A 23,866-nucleotide genomic window follows, 5' to 3' on the forward strand; every position below is an offset into this window, starting at 1 on the left:
ATTGCCGCTTGTAAGCGGCCCGGAGTCCGATAAGGGCAGCTCATCTGCCACCGCCTCGCCGGGCGCTCAGCAGCGAAGCCAAAAATTCTCCTCGGTCTTTGTCCCTGGCGGCCGCTGACCTGCGCGGCCACGTCCTCTTCCTGACACACTGCGTCGTTGCAGTCTCGCAGGCCGCCCGTCCCGACTCCCACCGAACGCTCCCGTGTAGTGGGCGTCATTCATTCCTTGTACGCATCATGCGCATTGCCGCTAGGGGCATAATTTGCCGCAAGCTCGTTCCAATAAGCCGCTTCGAGAAAGCGTTGCGATGAAGCGCACAAGAAACGTGTTCGACACTGAAGGAATCGGACGAAGAACACGTACTCAAATGATCATTAAATCTTAAGTGCGGTTGTGTTTCAGACCTTCGTTTCATTTTAACCAGTTCTCTCAGTGCATTGTATATCTCTCAGCAAGATTAGAATAAGCAAGGTTGCTCTCTCGAAGTCAGTTCCGTAGTTATCTGTTATAAAAATGATCCTGACAACAATTTTCTTCCACGAAACGTTCGACCACGTCACGCATGCGCGGTTCAGAGAAGGCTCCTCGCTACAGGCTGCTGGGTGCACCTTTTCTCAGCAACAGTGAAAACGAAGATAAATTTGGAAAGTGCCAGTAAACGGTCGCAAATCAGCAATCTACAGGCTTGTGCAATCTTTGCTGGCGAATTTCTTTTCCCAAATTCCCTTACAGTTAGTTATTCTTACTGGGAATCTGCCTTCCGTGTACAAAATGTCTCATCTCCTGAACTGCCGCTATCAGAATCATAGCTCGTAATATACAATCGAAAGCAATCGCTCATGCACAATGTCATCCGTCGTCAATGCATGAAGCGCAGTAGAATAGTGTGTCGACTTTCGTCGCATCAGTTGGGTGTTATTAAAAAATTGCCAGTTATTTTCTTGTTTTCGGCAGTTCCGATTCCCTCACTGTATTTTCCTGTATTTTCTTTTTTTTTTTCTCCGGGAGCTAGTTTTGTTCAATTTCCATTATCAGCCCTGGTCATCTCATTGTTCACTAGTACACCGAAAAAAAATGCAAGTAAATTTTCTTCAAGTAGACAGCTCTAACATGGGGCCAAGATTCCAGGTCGGCTATATTTAGAACCAGGAGTGGAATTAGCCGTGCCAGTTGGTTCATGTCACATATAAATGACAGCGCGACAGACGGGATGAGATACAAAATGCCTGCTGCATCAGTTGTGCGAGCTTCCTTGAAGTCCTGGGGTTTTATCTGCGCTCAACCTTCATAACCTTTAAAGGTGGTCTTTGCGTACAGCAAAAAAAGAGAGCGTATAGGATCGTGCGTGGCGCCGCTTCTCAGCGACCTGCTACTCGGCCCCTGTGACAGAAAACTGAAATAAAGCCCTGGAAAACAGCAGCTCGTTCAACATGTTCCGCTATGTGGACGATTTGTTGATCGTCTACCAGGCATCTGACCAGGAATCCCAGAGTGATGCAGAACTTTCAAGATATCCGCAGAGACCCTTGAAGATTTCACTCTGGCAAGGGAATTGGCGCAAGACAAGCAACTCCGGCTCCTGGACTTGCGCTTGTTCGCACGCCCAGTGCACATCTGTTGGTGCTACTTCCCGCGCTCCAAGAAATGACTCATGTCTTACAGTTCGGCTCACTCAAAACTAGTAAAGAGAGCGCAGCAAGCGCCTTGAAGAACGCCCTCAATAGATCATGTCTTCATCGCACCGAAGAAAGCTTTAAGGACCAACAAAGGTTGCGCATCGCCGGATTCCCGGACGCTGTGCATTGCAGTGTTGGCTACTAAATTTTGAAAGGTTTCCGCCGGCAGCCACGACGACACAGGACCAAGATGAACGTGAAAAAATTGTTGCGGTTCCGTATGCGCACGGCGTGAGTCACCCTGTGAAGAAAGCTGTGGGGCGGTCCGATGTAAGGGTGGTTTTTTCTGCACCTAACAAACTGGAAAAACTTTGCAAAATGGTCAATCGAGAAGAAAAGCCGCCAAAACATTGCAAACAGAAACACGAGAGGGCTTTTACCGAATGTAAAAAATAAGTGGTCTACGATGTACCTTGGTCATATGGGTCATCTTACATAGGACAGACTGGACGCTGTTTAAATGATAGGCTCAGGGAACATAGGAATGTTATCCAAGACAGCACGAGAAAGAATTTGCCTGAACCCGTGGCTACTTGCAAATGCACCGCAAAGCTTGACAAAAGCAAGATTCTAAGGAGTTACAAGCAATAGCTTGTGCGCGAATTATTTGAACCGCATGTCATTCATAAAAGAGGAGCCAAGTGGGTCAACACACCTTCTATCACTTTGAAAAAAAAAAAAGAGATCAGTTTTCTTGATTGCTAAGAAAGCGGAAAATCTTGTTGCTAGGCTTTAAAGTTTTTATGCTGTGGGCGTCGCGCGGGGGTATATATTGCCGTCGCGGCGATAAAATTTATTTCAGTTGCTAGTCAGAGCTCATGGTTTGTGTCTCGTCCTTATTTGTCCAGTCTGTTACACTGTTATTTATAAGTGTATTTAGAAATATCAAGTATTAACAAAACATTCAGCGCACAAAGCTCAGGATATCTCAGGAAGCCAGAGGTGGCTACGTGCTTTTCATCCCATAGCCCGAGGAGCACTTCTCGAAGCCGGAAACTGCGGACGAAAGCGATGACGCTGCGCCATGCTGCCCTGCGCAAGCAGCTTACACATATCCTTGTGGCTCTCGTGGGAAAGGCCCCTGCTCGAGAGGAAGGATCACCCTGCGCTAAGCCCGATCAGATTCGCAGGCGGAGTCGTAATACGCGAGCTCTCGAAGTGGCCCGCGTCCTCGAATATAGACGGGGCATCCCGTGAGATCTGGCAATAAAAAATTTTAAAAAGTCGTGGAGGACGTCGAAGGAAGCAGGAGCAATGAATGAAGAGCGGCGAACCATGGTCCAGCCACTGATTCATGCGCTTCCAGATTTGAATTGGAAACAGACGAAATTCCGTTCTCAGCCCTCGCGGGAGAACTTGCCAAGGGCTGCAGGCACCGAGCGTGGCAGAGGGCAGCGCACGGGAGGGGCCGAACGTGCGAGGTCGGATGCAGTTCACGTATATGGCTTATTGATCCCTACAGCGGAAGCTTTGTTTCGCGCTCGCGTCCATAAATAATATCCGTTGGCCAGCTGAATAGTGCAAATAAGAAAGGCCGAGCTAAGCAAATATATGATTAGAAAGAGAGCTTAGCGGTATACGCTGATCTGAAAACAGGAGAGGGCATAGAACGCAGTTGTGAAGACGCCACGCACTCTCGCACGAGAAAGATAGAGCTACGAATAGCACAAAGCCTGGTCTGCATATTTTCCCGCACAACAGGTGGCAATGAGAGCACTCTGAGTTCGCTCCTCCATTGCTGCGGTTTCGCGCAGCAAAAAGAATTGCCGTTAGATGAATGCAAAATATAAGAAGGACCGTTAAGTCAGCGTACGCTGCCTCTTACAATGGGAGAGGCGGCTTTCTACTTGGAACTGCCTAGCTCTAGTCCCGGTCAGGAAACCCGCCACGGCTTCCTTTTGAGCGCTAAGCCAAGTACCGTCGATGGCACCTCAGATATAAACACGGGGAGTACCTTCTGCATATTTTGTGCATATTTAAAACAGCGCAGCCTGCGTCCATGAAAAAGCGAGCTTTCGCATTCCTCCTCCAGAGTTGGCATTGTCTCACTTCCGACACTCCATTCCAAGAGATGGGGGGAGGGGGGCCACAACGGCGCACTCTGTCCAGAAGGTCGGCCAATCGGCGTCCCATCTCGGGAGCGGAGGTGACGTCGACCCTCGCGTGGCGGGAAAGCCGGGGCCGTTTATCGGGCCCCGCTATCTGCGCGTCCAAGGCGAAAGTCCTCAGGGACCACCAAGGGGCTACCGAAGTCTCCGGCTGTCACGCTGTCCCACTGGCTGCAGCAGGACAGTCGGCGGCCTGATGCCGCGTGCATGCCAATGAGGCCGGCCCGGGGGAACCGCGATGATCTATCAACAGCGCGCTCCCCGTCGTGTCCTCGCTTTGCGCCGCCGGACGCGTTGTCGTCGTCGTCGATCGCGCGTTGATCGGCGACCGCTACGCCGCCGGGGGTGCTGTCGCGGCGCGCATCGGAAGCGTGCGCACGGAGGGACACGGGCCGGGTCAGCGGGGCCCGTCCGTGACCCAGAAAAAGGCGCCGGCCGATGAAGACACCTGATGGGTTTTATGGCCACGTCGCACGCGCCCGACAAGCGCGGAGCCCTTGTTTGTAACCATGTGTTGCAGCAGCAGCGCCGAACGGCGCCCGAAGGCTGCTGCTGCTGCGGGGCTGTTGCGTCAGCCCGCCGCGCCGTCGGCAGGGAAGAACAAAGAGAAAACGGCGGCGACTGGCCCGCGCAGGTCGGCGTCTGGGCGACGCGGGAATGAGCACAGGAAGAGGCGCCGGCGCAAGAGATCTCGCGGGAAGGGGGTAAAAGTAATAGTCACTGGCGGACTTTATAACCCGCGGTAAATCACCGCGGCGCTCCGTGGCGAAACGTCTGCCTTGGCACACAAAGTCTGGTCGTGTTCTCGGGCAACTTACAATCCGCGAAAGTTTCACAAAGTACAACAATTACAGTTTTACCAGCGCCGACACCTCAATAAGCCGAAAAAAAAAACTGAAATACTGGTTGTAACCGTACTAAAAACTAATATCACTACAGTCTAGGGCTGCCACAAATTTTGCGATGCGGACCAAGGTTTCAAAAGGAAAAGTGCCTAAGGAGAAAACATGCATTACGCTTTTGCACGCAAAGGAAATACTTATGTTCTTCCTTTAATGATGTTGTTGCGACCAACTTCCGGCAAGTTACGTCATAATGACGGGGCATTAATTGCAAAACAATTTTGCTGCATGTATGTAGACCATGATCGGTAGCTTATCCGTCCAATATTTTGATATAACAGAGCAAATCTGCAACAGTAGTATCTTAAAATTAATAATGGTGCTGTCATTGTACCCATTATCTTATTATTTGCCGCCTTCTTACAGCTAAACTACAAGCTTTCAGAGTAATATGTGGCATGAGCACAAACGGATTGAAATCTTCTTTGGCCATGAAAAATAAAAGAAGCATCTCTCAGACGTAAATGAGCAGCACGGCTTTTGACGGCTCAATGTGCATCGTGTACCGCCTTATTACATACACGCACGAAAAGTACCCTTCCAAAGGACCAAAAATGCTTAACACTAGCTGGCGGTTCTGTCTGCACAGTTTGATTTACGAGAAAGCACTTACTTCTGACGGCATTCACGTAGTGTCCAGCTTTCTATAGAACCGCCCGCAACAATAATGACGCTTCTCGAGTGAAAACAAGTGCGCATTTTGTGGAAGTTCTGAGAAGCAAGAGAAACCACAGGCGTACGGCGCGGGGGTACCAAATTACAATTTCGCGTGAGTGGAAAGTCAAAAACAAACAAGCAAAAGCGTTGCAACCGTTCAACTATCTTTTTTTTTTTTTTTTTTTTGTCCAGGAACTGTAATTGAACGTGCTCATCCACCGTGCTCACCTAAACAACTCACTCACTCGTCAGTGATGGATGGCATGCGATTAAGGCGCCATTGGAATAAGTACACGTGCGCGTGCTCAGCCAGAACGGAAGTTTGAGAGCTACCAGCCTTATTGTTCACAGCCGCGCATCAAATACCGATCCGTCACATTTTAAAGGGAGTCACTGCATTCGCACGTCCTGAAGATGGTAGGCGTTGCTCGTAAAGAGGTTGCACCCCCGTGATAGGGCAGGCTCACGCAGGCCGCGTGCTTGAAAAGCCAGCAGTTTTTATCTTTGTTGCCTGAACATGTGATTAAAGGGGCCACGCTGAAGCAACAGCAGTTACCAGCAAGTACCATGTTTCGGATTTCGTTCTTGCGTTCTTCGCCATGTTGCTGCAACGTGCAGAGCGACGCGCGAAGTTCGAGCTCCTAGTTTCGTAAACACGGTGTTGCATAAAGTGACAATTTTTTTCTTGACAGCTCCTCTAACGTAACTCTTATTAAATGCTCACGCTTTTGCACGGCTTCATTGTTGTAACGCAATTGCTACGGCTACGCACTGAACCCGCGAACTCAGACTCGCTCGGTGGTGGCTGCAAGGTATTAATGGTCGCGGAGAAAAGAGAAAAGAATCAGAGCCCTGATATTCTAGTGCATCTATGCAAGATCAATCATAATTACGTGCAGTAGGGTTAAGGAGCTTGAGTATCAAGCGCCTAAATGAACTGTTAGTCAATATGTAGCACGGAATAAGGTAGGATTCACCTTTTCTCCTATAGAAAAACATTGTTTCACGTTTGAACTTTTACTACTCGTTGACGTAACGGCTTTAGAACAACGCCACAGATTAAGCTACGTATACAAAACGCGCAGAAACGGCGGAAAAACTCAGAGACAGTGATGCATCTCTCCAGTGCCTACCAGGCGTGATGTATGAAAGCTATGGACGCTGAACAGATTAAACTAGACGCTGCAAAGACGAAGAAATGAAGTAGACAAAGAACGCCGACGGAGGCAGCTTTAATGTAAACGGTCAAGTGACGAAAGGGGAGTAAGGCAATATTTACAGGGTCCAACACCTGCACCAAAAATCCGTTTGCTTAGCCACAGGCGAAGATATAAATATTTCTTTTTCTCTCTCCACTGATATGCTATTAATTGAAAAGGCACCAATAGTGGTTCCCTCACAGTACATTTTCATAAATTGCAAGCCCTCCAGGAAGACCCAGATAGCATTATTTGCGCAATATTTGTTTCATTAGGAGCGTCTGAGCTTACAAATCACCCGCTTGGCGCAGATTCCTCCAACACCCCCCGCCCCCCTTCTTACTGATAAAAGGTGACGCAACAATATTTCGCTGAAACTGCGCATGAACTTCCGCTTTTTTTTTCTCGTCCGTGCTTAGTATGTGATGAGCCTATGAAATATAGTCATGACCCCTTAATATGGAACGCTCGAATTATGGAAAGTTTTTCTAAGGACCATACTTTTGCAGTGTATTTACGTCTCGTTAATGTGGAAACTCACTGTCCGGACAATGGACAGCGTAAAAAAATTGGCTTTGGTTTGACCAATGGCCCTCCCGAGTAGAACTGAGGAAGCAACGGCGCCGGCGGCGGCATCTCAGGGGGTACTTTGACTGTCTAAAGTGCGTTGAGGCGAAAGCGTTTTCCGCACCACTTTGACTGCCTGTGTGGCACTGGTGACGTCACCACTAGATGACGTCACACATAATTAAGCACTAATTACTAAGCAATGACAAATTACTAATTAATGGCTAATTACTGATTAACGACCAAGTACTTATTAACAACTAATTGATAACGCTTAAGCTTCGCCTTTAGGAGTGGAACGCGACAGCATGTTGTAGCGCTGCCAGGGAGTCCACGGAACGCCACCACCCGTTCGGCGCGATGCCTTGCCCTTTGAAAGCAACGCTTTTTGAGGAAAGGAAATGGCGCAGTAATTCTCTATCTCGTATTCTCGGTGGACACCTGAACCGCACCGTACAGGAAGGGAGGAAGTGTGATTGAAAGGAGAAAGAGGGACCGTAATGAAGAAAATTAAAATTGTATTTGAGGAAAGGAAATTACGCAGTAACTGTCTCACACTCGCTCCTCGCGCATGCGCAGTTGGGGCTCTCCGGGGCTCCGCGAAATCACTCACATCTAGCGTACGAAGCCTATTGGGACCCATGCACTTTTGTGCATGGGGTAAGATCTCCCTTTCCTATCTCTCCCTACGTTCCCCTTCCCATGTGTAGGGTAGCATACTGGGCGTCGCCTAGTTAACCTTCCTGCTTTCTGTTCATCTTTCTCTCTCTCTCTCTTGGGCTGTTAATATGGACACCGATGAGAACTAAACCGTGAGTGCACTTCTGCCAGTTGTTCCGCCTGTTATATTTTGAGTGCAAAACACCAGCGAAAGGCTCTTAAAATGTGCAAATGCCGTAGTAATGGCCTTTGTGCGCGTGCGCGTGTGTATGTGTGTGTGCTTGTGTGCGTGCTAGTGTGCGTGTGTGCGTGTGTGCGTGCGCGCGCGTGCGCCTTACCAGTAGCAGCAATGTACTAGTGGCTGTGAAAAAAAGTTTTCCCCGTGCGCTGCATTGAAAACCACATACAACAGCTGACAGCCGAGAGAGTACAGGGTTCTTGAGATGTGTAGTATGAGATACTTCTTCACACCGCGAAGCGCCATCACGCGTCTCATGGAGTACTAGAGGTGCTTCAAACGTGTTTAAACCTGCATACGAACACCGTATGATTTTAAAGGAATTGGCGAGCAGAATTATGCACCTCGCGAGTTTCCGGGATTGCCCGCTTTCCACTGAATTCACTGCCCGCCACTATGCGCACAAAAGCGGTTATTTATCATAAAGCGTTTTTTATATTTCTTTTCGTTTTTTCTTCTTGATTCGCTATTATGGATGACTCGCTTCATAGACACTTTTGCTCCGAAACCAAAGTGTCCATATTAACGAGGAACGACTGTATACGACGATATAATAACGCAGCATATACACAAAGTCTGAAAGAGAGTTATGCCGACCAAATAGAGCAATCCATCAAAGTCGTGCCTCGTTAATACGACTACCGTTAATGTGAACGACTGGAATTTATGGCCAATCTTCCTGAGAACGAAACATTTCCAATATATTTACGCCTCGTTAGTATGAAAACTTGCTGTCCGGACAATGTACAAAGGGAAAACGCACACATTAGGACCCATAATTTATTTTTCTCCTTGTTATGGACGGCAGTGAGAACAACGGCTCTACTGCCCCCAACCAGGTGCTTAAATTTCTGTTTTTTGAACGGAGGATGCCAAAGGAATGTAATGAAAAACAGCAAAATGGCTGAGTGATGGCTCATATCTTTTGAGGTTTTAAGATTTACAGTGCAAACTCACCCAATCGACGTGCCTCACCATTTTTATATTGCATGAATGACTCTGATGAAGTCTCCTTTTCCACATTGTGCCATGTAAAAAGCAGCATTCAGCAGCCGTGATCGAGCCGAGTGAGTGCTGATGTGTAGTACCGGTTTGTAAGATATGAACAGCCGTAGTAGTGATTAGGTCACTTATCCATGAGGCACCGTTAGGAATATCAAAGACCACTAGGCGCTGCGGCACATTATTTGAAGCAAAACGGCGAGCAGGATTATTTACTTTTAGCTCTCAGAATAATGTCTGATGTCAACTTCGCTGGTCACCAGTGTGCACAGAAGCGGACCTTAAGCATAGCAACTTTTTTCTTCGCGATCCGTTATTATGTACGACTCGCTTTATGGATAATTTTGCTCTGAAACCAAAGTGTCCATATTAACGAGGCACCACTGTATCATCACGATCCTACATCACTAAAGGATATTTCCAGGAATAATGTGAAATGGAGTCTGCTCATTGCAACGCCGGAATACGATGACCACGCAATTTTCGTGGCCGCGTTCACATAGTCTCTTGCAACCATGTTCCACTTGCGTCATATCAGACCCGGGACCTGACTAACTTCCAAGTCATTCGAGATTTTTTCGTCATTTTATGCAGCAAAAAGTGCTCGAACGCCGTATTCATATGAGGAGGTCGGCGAAAAGTTAGTCTCTGTCACGGACTCTCCCACTCAACCGCTTTCTCACTACATTGAATGTCACCCACTACCCGTTCCGGTTTATCCACTGCTAGCTCTAACCTGAAAGCAAGACAGGTAAAAGGACCGTGCGAACCAGAAGACGTTGCAGCTCTGAAGCGTTGCATTACGAGCTTGCAACCAGAGCGAGATACCTTGCGCGCACTATCACAATTGTTCGCCACTTTGGCGGTTGCATAAGCGCAGACACTGGCCACAGCCTCTCCGATGGCACCGGGGAGGCAGCTCGGGAGAATAGAAGCCCTGGCTTCCTGCTGTAGGGTATTAATTTTTCTTTTTCGTATTTCTCAAAGAGGGAGGAAGGGGTTGAGGGCTAAGAAGACAAGGCACGCAAGCCTCACGCCGATGTCGACTCGCTTTTTCAAAGAGCGTTATCAGCCACGGTTCCGAAAAAGATAGTTCCTCTGGCACCCCAAATAACATTCCCGCGAACAAGAACCGTTTCCTTCAATCGTACGAAATCATGCAACTGACGCAAAGGCTGTTGTTCTTCGAGCGCAGATTGTGTAAGTATCAGCGAAAACGGGTGATACGTACACTCGGCCGATACGCACAAACAAAAGCCCTCGGTAAGCATAAGTTATCGACGCAATGTAATTTCCCTCAGGCGCTACTTTCCTCATCGCCCATTCCGCGCCATGCATGCAACACGCCACCAGAATGCGCCTTACTGTATTTTGAAGCGCGATAAAAGAAATTAAAAAAAAAGACAAACACGAGCAAGCCGTAGAGGAGTGAACAGGTGCCAGAAAACAGCCTTTGCTGTTACTCTTTAACCTCAATGCCTGAACGAGCACTAGAAATTTGCGCGTTTACGAAGTATTTCCCTTTTTTTCTTTTCTTAAATGTTGCGATCCGAAGGCAAGCGATGCACGCCGCAATTTTCCCTAGCTGCGAAGCGGCTGCGGCGCGCGAAGCATCGACGTCAATCACTCTTCACAGGGGCAAATAACCAGAAGCTGCAAGTCATCGCCCAGAAGGGGACATGAGCATCCTTGCAAAACGTGAGCGCCTGTCTGCTGTGTGTTGAGCAATTTCGGCAGAAAAGATTTCGTTAACAATGGCAGGCCGCGCCCTGCCAACTCGACCTTTACCGGGCTGACCTCACTTGTCACGAGCGCTTCTGCTGCTACCTGCCAGTATTTTAGCGACGTTCGCCGACTTCTTTTTTTTTTTTCACCGAACGTATTTCTACCGTTCGCAGTTATCTCATCCGTAAACAATTCTTGGACATCCTGTGTCACTCGAACTTCCGTCCTGTGTGCAAACAATCGCGAAGGTCTGCATAAGTTAGTAAGCGAAAACTATGCTACGAGATGTGAAACCGACATTGCTCGGCGCTAGTTCAAAGGCGCGCCTGCTCAATCTTCGCTCGTCGCGGATGTTTTGACTAACAGGGAGCACCCGGCACTATAGAACTTCTTACTGGGTGTAGCTTACACGAATCGTTTTCTTTTTGATCCTAAAAGTGCGTGTTTTCCGACCTACACGTGAGGTGAGCCGGATGAAGGCATCCTTCATTCGCTGTAGGACTGCGTCTGCAGAACGCTCGTGCAGGAGCTACGCGACAGGCTGACAGCACTGGGCAGTTTTGTTGTCCTCGAGGGAACTCTCTTTCCGAGATCGCGGCATGGCTCTGGCTTTGAAAATAGGGCTTTGTTGACTGGCACAAAAGGCCTTTATGTTCGTTAACTCGGACATAACTAAACCCCTTTTCTCCCCTTTATTCTCTTTGTTGTCTTTCAGGAATTCTTCTTCTATCCATGAGTTCTTCATTTCTATGTTTTTTTTTTGTTGGACTCCCTCGTAACCTGCTCAATTTTACATCTACTTTGAAATGACCTGAAAAGATAAGAGCATCCGCAACCTCCACGAGCTCGTAAACATTCTCGCTCCAAAATCCCGGAAATCTGTCTGGTTCCTGCATTTCGGAAAGGCCGGGACCCGTTGAGCGGAAATTGGTGCAAATATAGTGGAAATAGGAGTGCGCAACTTGCTCAGAAATATCACCGCGACATCTTAGATCGCGAAACACATATCACCTCGAAAAATTGAGCTCGCATGATAAAACTTTTTGTGGCCGCATGTTGCCGAAAGTTGGTTTATTTCTATCACTGCTTGAATTTTCTTCAACTTGACATTGCTCATAGCCTGCATAGAACTTTCAGTGCAGCATGCGAGATGAATGATGAGTACACGGCGCCTATCTCAAATGGTTTTTAAAGTAACCGGGGACAACGACAGGAAAGAAACGATACACAACAAAAATTAGCGCGTGGCTGCATTTGTATATACTTTATAAATATTCTCCGCCAAACAACCTAATGGGCGAAAAAAAATCGAAAGAAAGAAAGTTCAACCCGGCGAAGATGATGCTTTTGTTGATTCCTGACCTTGTATAAGCCAATTCAAGGACAAAATGAATACAAAACCAACGGTTCGTGAAAGTTTAGTTTAGTTTGGTTTATGGGGGTTTGACGTCCCAAAGCGACTCAGGCTATGGACGCCGTAATGGAGGCCTCCGGATAATTTCGGCCCCCTAGGGTTCTAACGTGCGTTGACAGCGCACAGTACACGGGCCTCTAGCATTTGGCCTCCATCGAAAAGCGACCGCCGTGGCCGGGATCGAACCCGCGTCTTTTGGGTCATACGGCAAGCAGCATAACCACTGATCGACCACTGCGGCTTGGTTCGTGAAGGGTTCAGTGCTTCATGAACACACTTTTTTTTAACGCTTACTGCTGGGCGAATTATTTCAGCGTGTTCTTCACGAAAGGCCCCCGAAAGAGATCTTTTAGCGCGCAAAAAAGACGACACGTGAAGACAAGAAAGACAGGATAGAGCGCTCTGTCCTGTCTTTCTTGTCTTCACGTGACGTCTTTTCTGAGAGTGCAATGGAACGACTAGCCCCACAACGCATTTTACAAGACGCCGAAAGTTAAACTGGATGACGTCATCGCTGTCGATCTGCCTCATGACATCAGAGCAAAAGAGTAGAGCAGGCCACACAAACATTTCCTTTGAGCTTAACAGAATAATGCGGCTCACCTAGTGCCAACATAGCAGATATAAATTAGCTGGCCACATTTAGTTTTATAGCTGTGTCTGGGATTGCTGTGAAAAGCTCCTTGGGAGCAAGAAGCTAACTGCTGATGCATAAAAATCGTCAGATGAATTTTGTTTTTTTGCCTTGTTGCTTTGCGAACAATTCAGAGAAAGCTCGTTTTACCATAATAAACTTTTGTCCAACTCAACACCGACCACAGCCACCTAGCTACCGCGACGGGAAGTGCATGCTGCACGCGTAGAAAGTAGGATGCAGTGTTCCTGTTACCGTTGTGGGCTGCTGTTTGTGAGCAGCTAGTCCCCATTCTTTTGACGCAAGAAGAGACTGAGAACAACGTTCGCTTCAACAGACGTGCTCATTAATACCATGTTCATCCGCGCTGTTGCCAAAGACGCGGATCAACTTTCGAACATTTCTCTGTGTACTGCCCAGCATTTAACACGCACATTCCCGCTGCGTAACATGCCAATCAGCTGACGCATATAAACCTACCTTTCTTATGTTCTTGCTTTACCGACTACCATTTTTGCGGCACTGTGCGCTTACCCAATCTACACTTCGCCCGCGCTAGTTGTGGAAGCTGGATTGCTAGTTGCGCAATGAAAGTCTGGACTATCCCTTTTTCACCTCTGCACCTCTGTCGGCACGAGCGGCGCTATTGGCAAAGTGCCATGGAAGATTATTTTCTTTCGCAATCCTGCAGTGGACATTAGAAAGTATCAGAATGTTATGTGCGACCAAAACTTGGCGCAATTTGCGTATACACAGGTGCCTCGTACTTAACATTACAATGCGTTCGGCATCGCAAACACTCTGACGATTTATATGGGCTGCCAGCAATAGCGAATGAAAATGCGTTCTACTCGGGAACGTTATCCATATCTATATCAGCCTCAATGCACGTTGGTACGCAATGGTATAGCCAAACCGCGTACGACGATTGGTGTCATGAACAACGCGAGATCGCCCTCCTTCCTTCTACAATTTTCCTTTTCCAAGAGAAGTTGGCGTCGGGAAATGTGCGCTAGCTACGCCTTGTCGCATGGACTAACAAAAAGCAAGCACGCACGCACACACGCACGCACACACGCACGCACACACGCACGCACACACACCAAAAAATCTTTGTGTACCAACATAAAAAGCGCACAAACCTCGCTTTTTCACATATTAAGGCATACAACCGTTCGGCTGTAGCGCGTTTTCGGAAGCTGATAACGTGCACCTCACATCTGCGCGGAAAATTGAATACTGAAACAATCTCGCATTATTTTAAAATAATTCGGCGATGCTGTCGGACGCACAAGGCGCATGAAATGCGCAGGACGCAGTTTTAAAGAATCTTAGGAATTGTGAATCGCAAGCTATGCAGATGGCATCCATAAAATGTATATGAAACATGTGATTGCCTTTCCTTTTCTTTATAGCATTGTGCAAATAAAAAATACCTTGGACGTCGCAAGCTGCACAAAGCGTATCAGAAACAAATTTCACTGATGCAGCCTTTCATACTTAGCCTCTATTCATATTTTTTTTTTTTTTTTTTTTGCAAAATGGCAAATTGGTTTTGCAGTCGCTGAGGTGTTTCTTGAAAATATTTTAGTGCCTCGTTCAAGGAGAGAAAACTACGACACTCTGTCCCAGCAAACGTGTTCCGTGAAAACTGCGCTACTAGGCGCTTTTATGAGCGTGACGTGGTTTTGTAATAGGAACTCAACGCTGCACTACAGTAAGCAAAGACTGACGCCAACGGGACGCCTACGTCGATGAACATGGTCGTCTTTCTGCTCACGAACGTAGCTCTCTGAAGAGTCTACAGGGCGCCAGAGCAAAGAGCGCAGCGAGCACCGAAGTTAGCAAAGCTATTCTTCGAAACATCTCTCTGGGTCTTGAAGGCCGTCAGTGGTAGATGCGGCGTTGCTTCGAATGCCAACTTAAGCGGGGCCAAGTGTTCTTATCTGACGCGTTTGCAACAAACAGAACTAGATTTAATTAACAAAACGGCCGGCTTCTGAGAGCTCTCTCTCTCTCTTTAATGCATTTTAAATTGTAGAAAGCTACTTTTTTTTTCTTACGATTGCAGTTTTTTTTTCGTGACCATGCCTGCCGCGATGAAATTTTGCGGCCCCGCCGCGGTGGCTCAGTGGTTACGGCGCTCGGCTGCTGACCCGAAAGACGCGGGTTCGATCCCGGCCGCGGCGGCTGAATTTCGATGAAGGCGAAATTCTAGAGGCCCGTCTACTGTGCGATGTCAGTGCACGTTAAAGAACCCCAGGTGGTCGAAATTTCCGGAGCCCTTCACTACGGCGTCCCTCATAGCCTGAGTTGCTTCGGGACGTTAAACACCCAATAAACCAATAAACCTAAAACCAAATTTTGCTCCTCCAGCATGAACTTCTATTTTTCTTTATTAGCCAAACGTCTTCTTGCTGTATTCGATCGGCTACCACAGAAGAAAATTCCAGCACCACCCGGTTGGGTGACTGTCCCAGCGAATTTAATTGATGACACTGGATGACATGTCTTACTTCGCGCGGATCCCCTACAAAACTTCGACTTTGTCTAGCCTCATAAAGTGAGATGGGATGTGATTACAAGAGCGGAAAAGGCACAGCAAAGATTTGGCGCTCTGATTTCTATCAAAAAAGCAATGGTCTTTGCCTCATCAGCAAACATATCTGTTAAATCAACAAAGCAGGTTCATTGTTAACGATCATGCACTCGACCCTGTTCATGCTATTTCGCGCATGTCATCGCGGACCTCAGTCCGCCAGCAGCCGCCAAGGAGAGGTCAGTGGTGGAGGAGGGAATGAAGTGCATAGTATGCGTGCCCGCTTCCCTTTCCTGCACAATGCGCAATTACAGCAAGAACCTACACACGCGCAACGAATCCTTGTTGCGTGTAGAATGACCTCACAGATTTTTCATTACTTCTTCCAAGGCACTGCTCCGCTTCTTGTGAACTTCTGGCCTGCATGATAGGCTGTGATTTTAACGAAAGCTGACTTTTTATAGTGACTTAAATTTTCTCTCCTTTCTCTTTCATTTTTATCCCCACACCCCCTTCCCCCCGTGTAGGGTAGCAAACCGATTATTCTTCCAGTTAACCTCCCTGCCTTTCCTCTTCTCCCTCTTCCTCCTCCTCCTCTCTGAAATCAAGTAAATTCTGAATGTCATCAGAAAATAAGATGCATCACACTTTAAATCCATAACCAGGATCTCGGAATGTGCGCTCGAGCACTTAGCCTTCAACTAGACAACGTGGTGACGATTTCCCCATTTCTAAGATATCTATACACGCGCCATTTATAGGCTTATAGGAGCAGAGCAGCACCACCGGCAAAAGCCAGACACGTTGCCCCTTGCAATACGCAAGGTGACACGCGTAGCGAACCGGCAAGCTGCATGCTTCCGGCATTGGGGCTGCCAGAACTGGTCACACTTGGTCTCGTCAGCGGCCCTGTGGAGTGTCTGGAAGCCAGCCAAGGCACCGGACAACCAGACAAAGGCGTGCTTTCACGATGAAGCAGCAGACCCAATTTTTATGCCGGTTTCAGAGTGCAACCAGCTTGGCGGCGAAGGATGAAAGAGCCGACGTGTGACCACAGAGGTGAGCGAGACAGGCGCGCTCGCTCAAAGGGTGTCAGGCGCCGATGAAACGTCCCCTTACGCCTCGGCCATGTCCACAATACCCACTAGCTATGCCTGCGACGTCCCGGGCCTCCGGAACTCGGCGCATGTCTATCCGGAACAGCGCGCAAGAGTTGAACCCAGTGATCAAGAAAACTATACTTGGACACCATACTGGCAATAGTGCGTGCCGTAACAATGGACGATGAGCACCGACTGTGCGGATGACATGAGCTATAGCTCAAGACCCTGTTTCCGAGTTGCTGCTGGTATTTCGGCGTTCTTTAGAGACGATAGCTTGCGTGTGCTGCTCTCACCACGCGTAAAGAGATGCCCGTCCATTGTGTTTCTGCAACGATAGCAGCGCCCCCACCACGAAGAGTTGTTCTTGGGTGCCCGCCCACAGGTGACGCAACTTGTGAGCGCTCACGGTGGCCCGTTAGGAAAATGTCGGAAAAGGGAATTTTTCCGAGAAGAGGAAAACGAGCTTCAAACCCACCGCATAGACGCAGGAAAGTAATATTTATTCATGCCTACGGTCTGTTCTCGAAACGTAATCAACCCGCTGACGTCCTGCCGTACCCTTTTTATATGTCTACCATGAGGATTACACACTGAAAAGAAGGACATGCCAGGCTGTGGCCTGAACACCCCCCTCTTCCTCACACGGCAGAGAGCTGCTGAACTTCTCTTATTAGATTTTTGAAAAACTGCACAGTACCAGAATAATTTCTGAAACAGTAGAATTGCCATTCTCATTTCATTTCATTTTATTACCTTAAAGACCCTTGGGGTATTACATCCTCGACAGAGACAGATCCTCGACAGAGACAAGCTTAGACCACGCTTAGTCCTAACGGGTAAATAATTAATGTAAACTAAGCGACTTTAATATGCTAGAATATCATGCGCTATAAATTTATTGTGCTTCTATTTAAAATAAGGCACCTTATTTCAAGTCCTGGGTTGTTGCGTGCCACGTATAAGACGTTTCTGATATGATGCGTCGTGTCTATCCATCATAAAGTTTACGTTCATGTTGTCTTTGAATTTAAAAACTGATCAAATACCGAGAGTGGGGGGATTAGTTGCAGAGAATGAGTGCCGGTATCACTAGGAGTTAAAAGATGTTCTCTCTCCGCGCAAAGAGGTGAAAAAGTGTGAAAGGGAAAGGAGTTGTTCAGTATGTCAACGATTTAATTGATCGCGTTTCTACGGCACATTTCAAAGAACAAATGGCAGCCTTGATTAATTTATTGTTATTTTATTGTAATTGGCAAAACATCAGCGCCTTTTCATTGAAATTCAATTGTTCGCGCATCCTTTGAGTACTTGCATTTATCTTAAATTAGCCTATAGAACAAGATGCCAAGCTTTTGTCACGGTACGCATGTGACTGCTGCCTGCCTTTTACGGTGTGTACGAAAGTAGTACTTTCTTCTATTAGGCCCTTCTAAGCATACAAGCCGCCGTAGTGGCTAAGTGGTTATGGTGCTGGGCTGGTGAGCCGAAAGACGCGGGTTCGATCCCGGCCGCGGTAGTCCCATTTCGATGGCGGCGAAATGCTAGAGGCCAGTGTACTGTGCGATGTCAGTGCACGTTAAAGATCCCCGGGTGGTCGAAACTATCCGTAGCCCTCCGCTACGGCGTCACCAATAGCCTGAGTCACTTTGGGACGTTAAACCCTATAAATCCGTAAATACAAGATCTAAGCATATACTTAGCTTATCCACTTGGCCCAGATTTCGTATGTACTCCGGAATCACTTCTAGGCTATCTAGTGGGTCTAGTGGGAACTGGAGTGTGCTACTTGAATTTGGAATTTGCCGAGACTACAGTTACATCAAGACCCCAGCGTAAAATCCTCAACACAAACAGCACAGTATATCGATATACCACCAGACCCTGGTGAAAGCTTATGCCGCTTCTGTCATTTTTTTTGCCGCCGAACAACGCTCTCATATTAAGGTTAACCGATATTTTCGCCGATATTATCACCACGCCCTTTGCACAGTCTTGGTTTTCCTTCGTGCAGGCACGCTGTTCCAATATTATGTCTGTTTTCCTGTAAGACGGACACGCGGTATCAAGTGAATTTCATGCATGCTTGTGGCATCTACAAAAGCCAGCCAAATATTGACTTGTGGCATCTACTAAAGCCAGCCAAATATTGACAGCGCAGCTAGAATATACGACGCATTTGAAAGCGGCTGGCTGTACACCTCATTCATTCGTTCGACGAGCGCCGACCACGCTTGTCACTACCGCTTCCGCCGAGAAAAGGTCGCAGAAATTGCTAGCTATTAACATTCATTTGCCGCACTGGCTACTGGGATCCTATAGTGACCGTAGGTAATAGAAATGACAATTGTGACGATTACTACCTGTTGACGCTTGTAAGCAGCCCCCTACCAAGTACCGCATCTCAGTTGATAGTGTCTAACTATAGACGCCGTCACTAGTGGCGGCGTATACTATATTACCTAAAAAATGTTGTGTAAAGTGACGTTTGTAGTCGGGACACATTCTGCGCATCCGCAGGATGTTCACGGTGCTTTCCTCATGGGGTGTCCGAAAAACAACAAAAACTATACAACTGCGAGGTGACACTCCTTGAACAATTCAACCCGAAGAGCAGTGGCACATACTAGCGTGACAGTTTCAGGCTAAGCCAGTTGGGCTTACAAAGATCCCGTAGAGACCAAATCGATCAGGCAAGCGTGCGCGTCACGCACAAACTGATATGAGCACTACATGACAAAAAACGTTACACAACACCAATGCGCCCAGTGTATACAACTGCACGACGCACATTTGATGTGAGTTCATATACCTCCTCTCCTGCGCGTTCGCAACTGCACGTTGGTGTAAGCGTAAGGGACCATAAAAACAACTCCTGAGCATTTCATTTCTTTAGTGAATGTTAATAATTCGACCCCTCGTAATTATTTTTTGCGTGAATTCGGCGCGAAACGCTGCCATTCTTTAAAAGCCAAGAGCTAGCTCCCGAAAAAACTCCCATTTCGCGCCAGAGAGGTCATATTCGTGATGACAAGCGAGACGTCACGAAATCCCGAGCCATGACCATACCGTCTCCATGTGACGACAACACAGTATCCTCCCCCTTTTCGTTTTTAGTCGCTTTAATGCTATCGGCCTTTTACACTTCACTATTCACGCACCACTCCAAATCTCCCGCTGCAAAGCACAGTGCACGTGCATCAATCGTTTTATCACGCACAGACTGCTGTTATTTCCAAGAAAAAAAAATGCGAAGCGCAGCCAACAAATTCGCTCGCTCGTCTCGAAACCGCCATTACTCGTACTGGGGGAAAATGTACGGCGAATCATCACTGACACTTTAGGCGTTTTCTTTTCGGAAAATGCCCAGTTTTTTGCAATATCGTTCAGATCGGAGACCTTTAGAAGTTGCCTGTCAATATGTGCAATGTTTTCGTCGTAGTTGATCGTCCGTTGCGCTGCACGTACAGCGAGAGGCTGAAAATACATTCTGTTGATTCGCGAAGTGCCATGTCAAACACCCTGTACAAACATGAAACAGAGCATGGTTGTCGCTAGTGCGGCTTCTGTGAGAGTGAAACAGCAAGGCGAAAACATGGCCCGAAAGACGTCAACGTGCAGCCATTCATCGAGCATGGTCAACCGCTATGAACGCCGTCTCTCCGGAGGGAAAGGGGGCTGAAGGGGGCAGAGGACTAGTCGACGAACGCTTGGTGACTTCGGAAAGGCGGCTGTGCCATGCGCTCCTTTGAAGGCATGTGCACCACGCTATATCCGTTGACGAGTTTCATACGCGGGCCACTTTCTACTTCGAGAAAACTGGAAGACAAGTTCTGGGCACCTATGTCATCAATTGAAGTATAATTATATATATCTCTCTATCCACTTTTATCAGAGTCCTGACATTTCGTATAATCGAGTGAGAATTACACACTTACATCCTATTGGTTATTTTGTGCTGATATTTAATATCGTTACGAAGTTTAAATGAACAAGGAAGAACGACAAGTAGTACGTACAACGCACACTTCGAATTCTTCTAGGTTTAATTGAGTTAAACGTGCTTAAAAGACTACTCCAAGGCGGCTGGTATATATGTCAGGCCCAGTGCACCCCGCTGCGTCACCAGGGCAGACTATATGGTCGTAGTGGTAGAGCGTAATATATTTAGTTTGTGGACAGTGCGCCTGCAAACGGCTGCAGTTGCAATTTGCGGATAAAGGCTACACCTGTGCATGTACTAGCCACAGAAGTTTACAGGATGCGTGTTCTATGGAAAAATGTGTATATATATATATATATATATTGTTGCGCTGCGTGGTAATGTTACCAGCTGATGAAGCATGCTCGTTTCCACAGACCTGCAGATATTTCAATTTTGACCCGCACACCCACATCACGCGTGAACTTTTGTGGCCGATGGTATATAAGGCACCAGTCAGTATTTCGTCAATATCCTCACTCCACGTGGACACACACTAAAAAAAAACGGAGCACCCCTTGACAGAAAGTCTGATTGCGGGTAAAAAAATATAGACTTTTACCTACCAAAGCTACATCCGACTGTGAGGCAAGCCGCAGTGAAGGGATTCAGATTAAACTTTACACTTCGTGTTCTATACATTGCAATGAAATCTCAGAACACGCACTGTTTTGCACTGCAGTTTCATACAAAGGCGATGCCACGGTTGGGCATCAAACCAGAGACACCGTAATCAACATCACAACGCCATAGCCGCTAGGGGATATATTTTTGAGACCCGGCCCCAAGCGGTGGCAGTTGTCAGTTTTATTAAACTGCCCATACATGAGCATTCTTTAAGCACTGCAAGGTTTGACCCGTGGACCCGCGAACATTTCAGCGACAACTACAGACATGCAAGTGACCCTTGCGCGAGAGCAGCGGCTATCGGTAGTATGAAAAGCCACACGTTATTCGTATTCTACCAACGTTTACTTCATAAATATCAATGAAGAGCACACTTCTTTTGTTCTGAATAGCCGCCATTTGGACGGATAATGCCCATGAGACGTTTTCCACTTCAGTGTAGAAGTAACGATTGAATTTGCTATTTTGCGTAAACAGACTGTTCCCGTTCATTTTGAAGCTACCTGCAAATTCCGTGCAACTAATTGTTCTTTACGTTTATGGAGGAATGCAGAGGGAGAAGAAGAAGAGCAATGCATCAAGGCCGATGCGGCCACTTTTTTTATGCTTCGAACTCGAAATTCGAATTCGAATTTTTTATGCTTCGCAATTCCGAAGATCTTGATATTTTTATTTTACGCTCATTAGAGTACGAAGGTTCGATGCAGCACTACCGCACACCGCTGTACTATCGTGGGTTCGAACCATAGCACCTGAAAGTGTTTACACGAAGTGGGAATGCACCAAGATTTAAAGATCATCCAGCTATCGAAACGATGGGATTCCCTATGTGAATATTTGCTGACGATTACCCTTTCTGTATAAGGAGATGATGGTTTGGTTAGTTGGTTTTAACGTTCCAAAGTGACTCAGGCTATGAGGGACGCCGTAGTGGAGGGCTTCGGATAATTTCGACCACCTGGGGTTCTTTAACGTGCACTGACCGATATGGCACAGTACGTAAGTCTCCAGCATGGCGCCCCCATAGAAATGCGACCGCCGCGGTCGGTATCGAACCCGCGTCTTTCGGCTCAGTAGTCGAGCCCCAAACACTGAGCCACAGGGGCGCCTTAGCAGATGATGTGCGGGCATTATGGGGCCGGAACATTTTTTTTTTTCAAGTTACTTTCACTTACCCCTGAGAGTTCGCCCAGCGTATTGAGCTAACATGAATAGCACCGGCGGGCCGCGGCAGAAAACGGTCACTTCAACGACAGTGCTAGTCGGTTTTGCACGGCCCCGCTTTGGAAGAAACGCTGCCTCTGACTGGATATACCATATATGCTAACATGGAAATCCCTTTGCTGACTGGCTACTGACTGTGCCGACCGCTCACCGATCCGGCAATGCCTATGGAGAATGTTCTTTGTTGGACACTTTGCAATAGGTGTCCAACAAAGAGCGAACGCCGCCTTCTTTCGGTGAACCTCGCGTGCTCTTCTCAGCGAGACTCGTTTCTATGGGGGCGAGCTGTCGTCGAGGGCAGCGGCAGCAGCCCGTCGAGAGACCTTTCTCGTTCGCCGGCGTCGAGCACCGGGATCGCAGCTCACCTGACGCCAATCCATGTCGTTCTTAGCCGCATGGAGTCGCAGCCCATTCACAGTCTCCCGGATGATCTTCTCACTTGAAATCGGCGGACCGCCATGCGCGGGGGTAAACCCGGGGGGCTTCTTCGCTCGGCCGCGTGGTCGCTCGCCTCGCAGCAGGGGAAAAAGCGCGACCGCACACGGCAAGGCTCAACCGGCGCTCCGTCGCCGTGCAAGTGCCGGCCGCGCTCACGAACTCGCCGTCGCCCGAAACCACGAGCCTCCCCCGCCGGCCTCCTCTCCCTCGGGCCGCCGTGGCCCCCTCCTTGCCCGATCTCGTTTTCTTCCTTGCCCACTTTCTAGCCCGCCTTTGTCTCAGCCGCGCTTTCGAAACGCCCGCGTACGCTACGCGGCCAGGTCACCCTTTCCCACCGGCCCTCGCAGCCCGACCTGTCGGGAAGTCGGCGAGGAAGCTGGTGCGGTACGGTTTGCGGTAAAGGGCCGTTGTACCGTGAATACACGCGCGCCGTCCGAGAGCCCACTTTCGCATGCATCGCAACGGCGGAGGAGCGGAAGGACTGACGTGAGGCGAACCCGCAGCCCTTGCGCACTCCAGGCGTCCCGACCAGGTCCCGGCGTATCCAAGGGCGCATGTGACCGCTGGCCCGATGACCATGCTGATGACGTAGTCGCCAGGTGCCAACATGGCCGACACAAACGCGCCGCGTTCGTTGCCGAGCGTCGCTAACACCGGAAGAGTCAATGCAGCTAGTGGCTGGGCGCACTTGATTTCAACGCACGCATATCCCACCGTTTTGACAGAATCAGCGTCCTTCAACGCCGCTCCGTGCCTCATTTCCACACACTCGAATTCAGCGGAATCTTTGAAATAGGGCACCCATACCAAGTGTGAGCCTACGCTAGAACAAGATCTGTCTCGACCATGCGCAGCTCTGCTCAGCCAGTGCGCCACCGGCTAAGAGCTTGTAGAGGCACGCGTGAGCATAATTCAGCTCACCAAAAGCCGCAGGTCTCCCACTCTCTATCATAAGAAAGAGTACTGAGATCGAGGAACAGACGGAAAACGGCTGTTAGCTCGTCACATAACGTATACTTGTCAGGTGAAACGAATAGTTAAATAAGTATAGCCACCAAATTTTGGCTGCAAATTTGTTTTTTTTTTAATGATTCGCAAGACATTACTATTAATACGCCGCCAAGTAGCAGTGGCCTACAGCTGGTAAATAATTTATAGTTGTCAGTTTTTCTCT

The 23,866-nt window shown here is 48.1% G+C and overlaps 1 protein-coding gene across 1 annotated transcript in view; it reads right to left on the minus strand.

The window, feature by feature from the left end:
• The window catches only part of LOC149352387 (protein spaetzle 3-like), a 75,916-nt gene extending 52,841 nt beyond the window's left edge, over positions 1–23,075 (minus strand). The window contains exon 1 of the mRNA XM_089581550.1: positions 22,620–23,075. Coding sequence (XP_089437676.1) covers positions 22,620–22,634 — 15 coding nt within the window. The 5' untranslated portion in view covers positions 22,635–23,075. The remainder of the gene's footprint in view (positions 1–22,619) is intronic.
• Between the last annotated feature and the right edge of the window lie 791 nt (positions 23,076–23,866).

The sequence above is a fragment of the Amblyomma mixtum genome, chromosome 3 (genome assembly GCF_055824585.1).
Source record: "Amblyomma mixtum isolate Tamu chromosome 3, ASM5582458v1, whole genome shotgun sequence".
Taxonomy (NCBI): Eukaryota; Metazoa; Arthropoda; class Arachnida; order Ixodida; family Ixodidae; genus Amblyomma; species Amblyomma mixtum.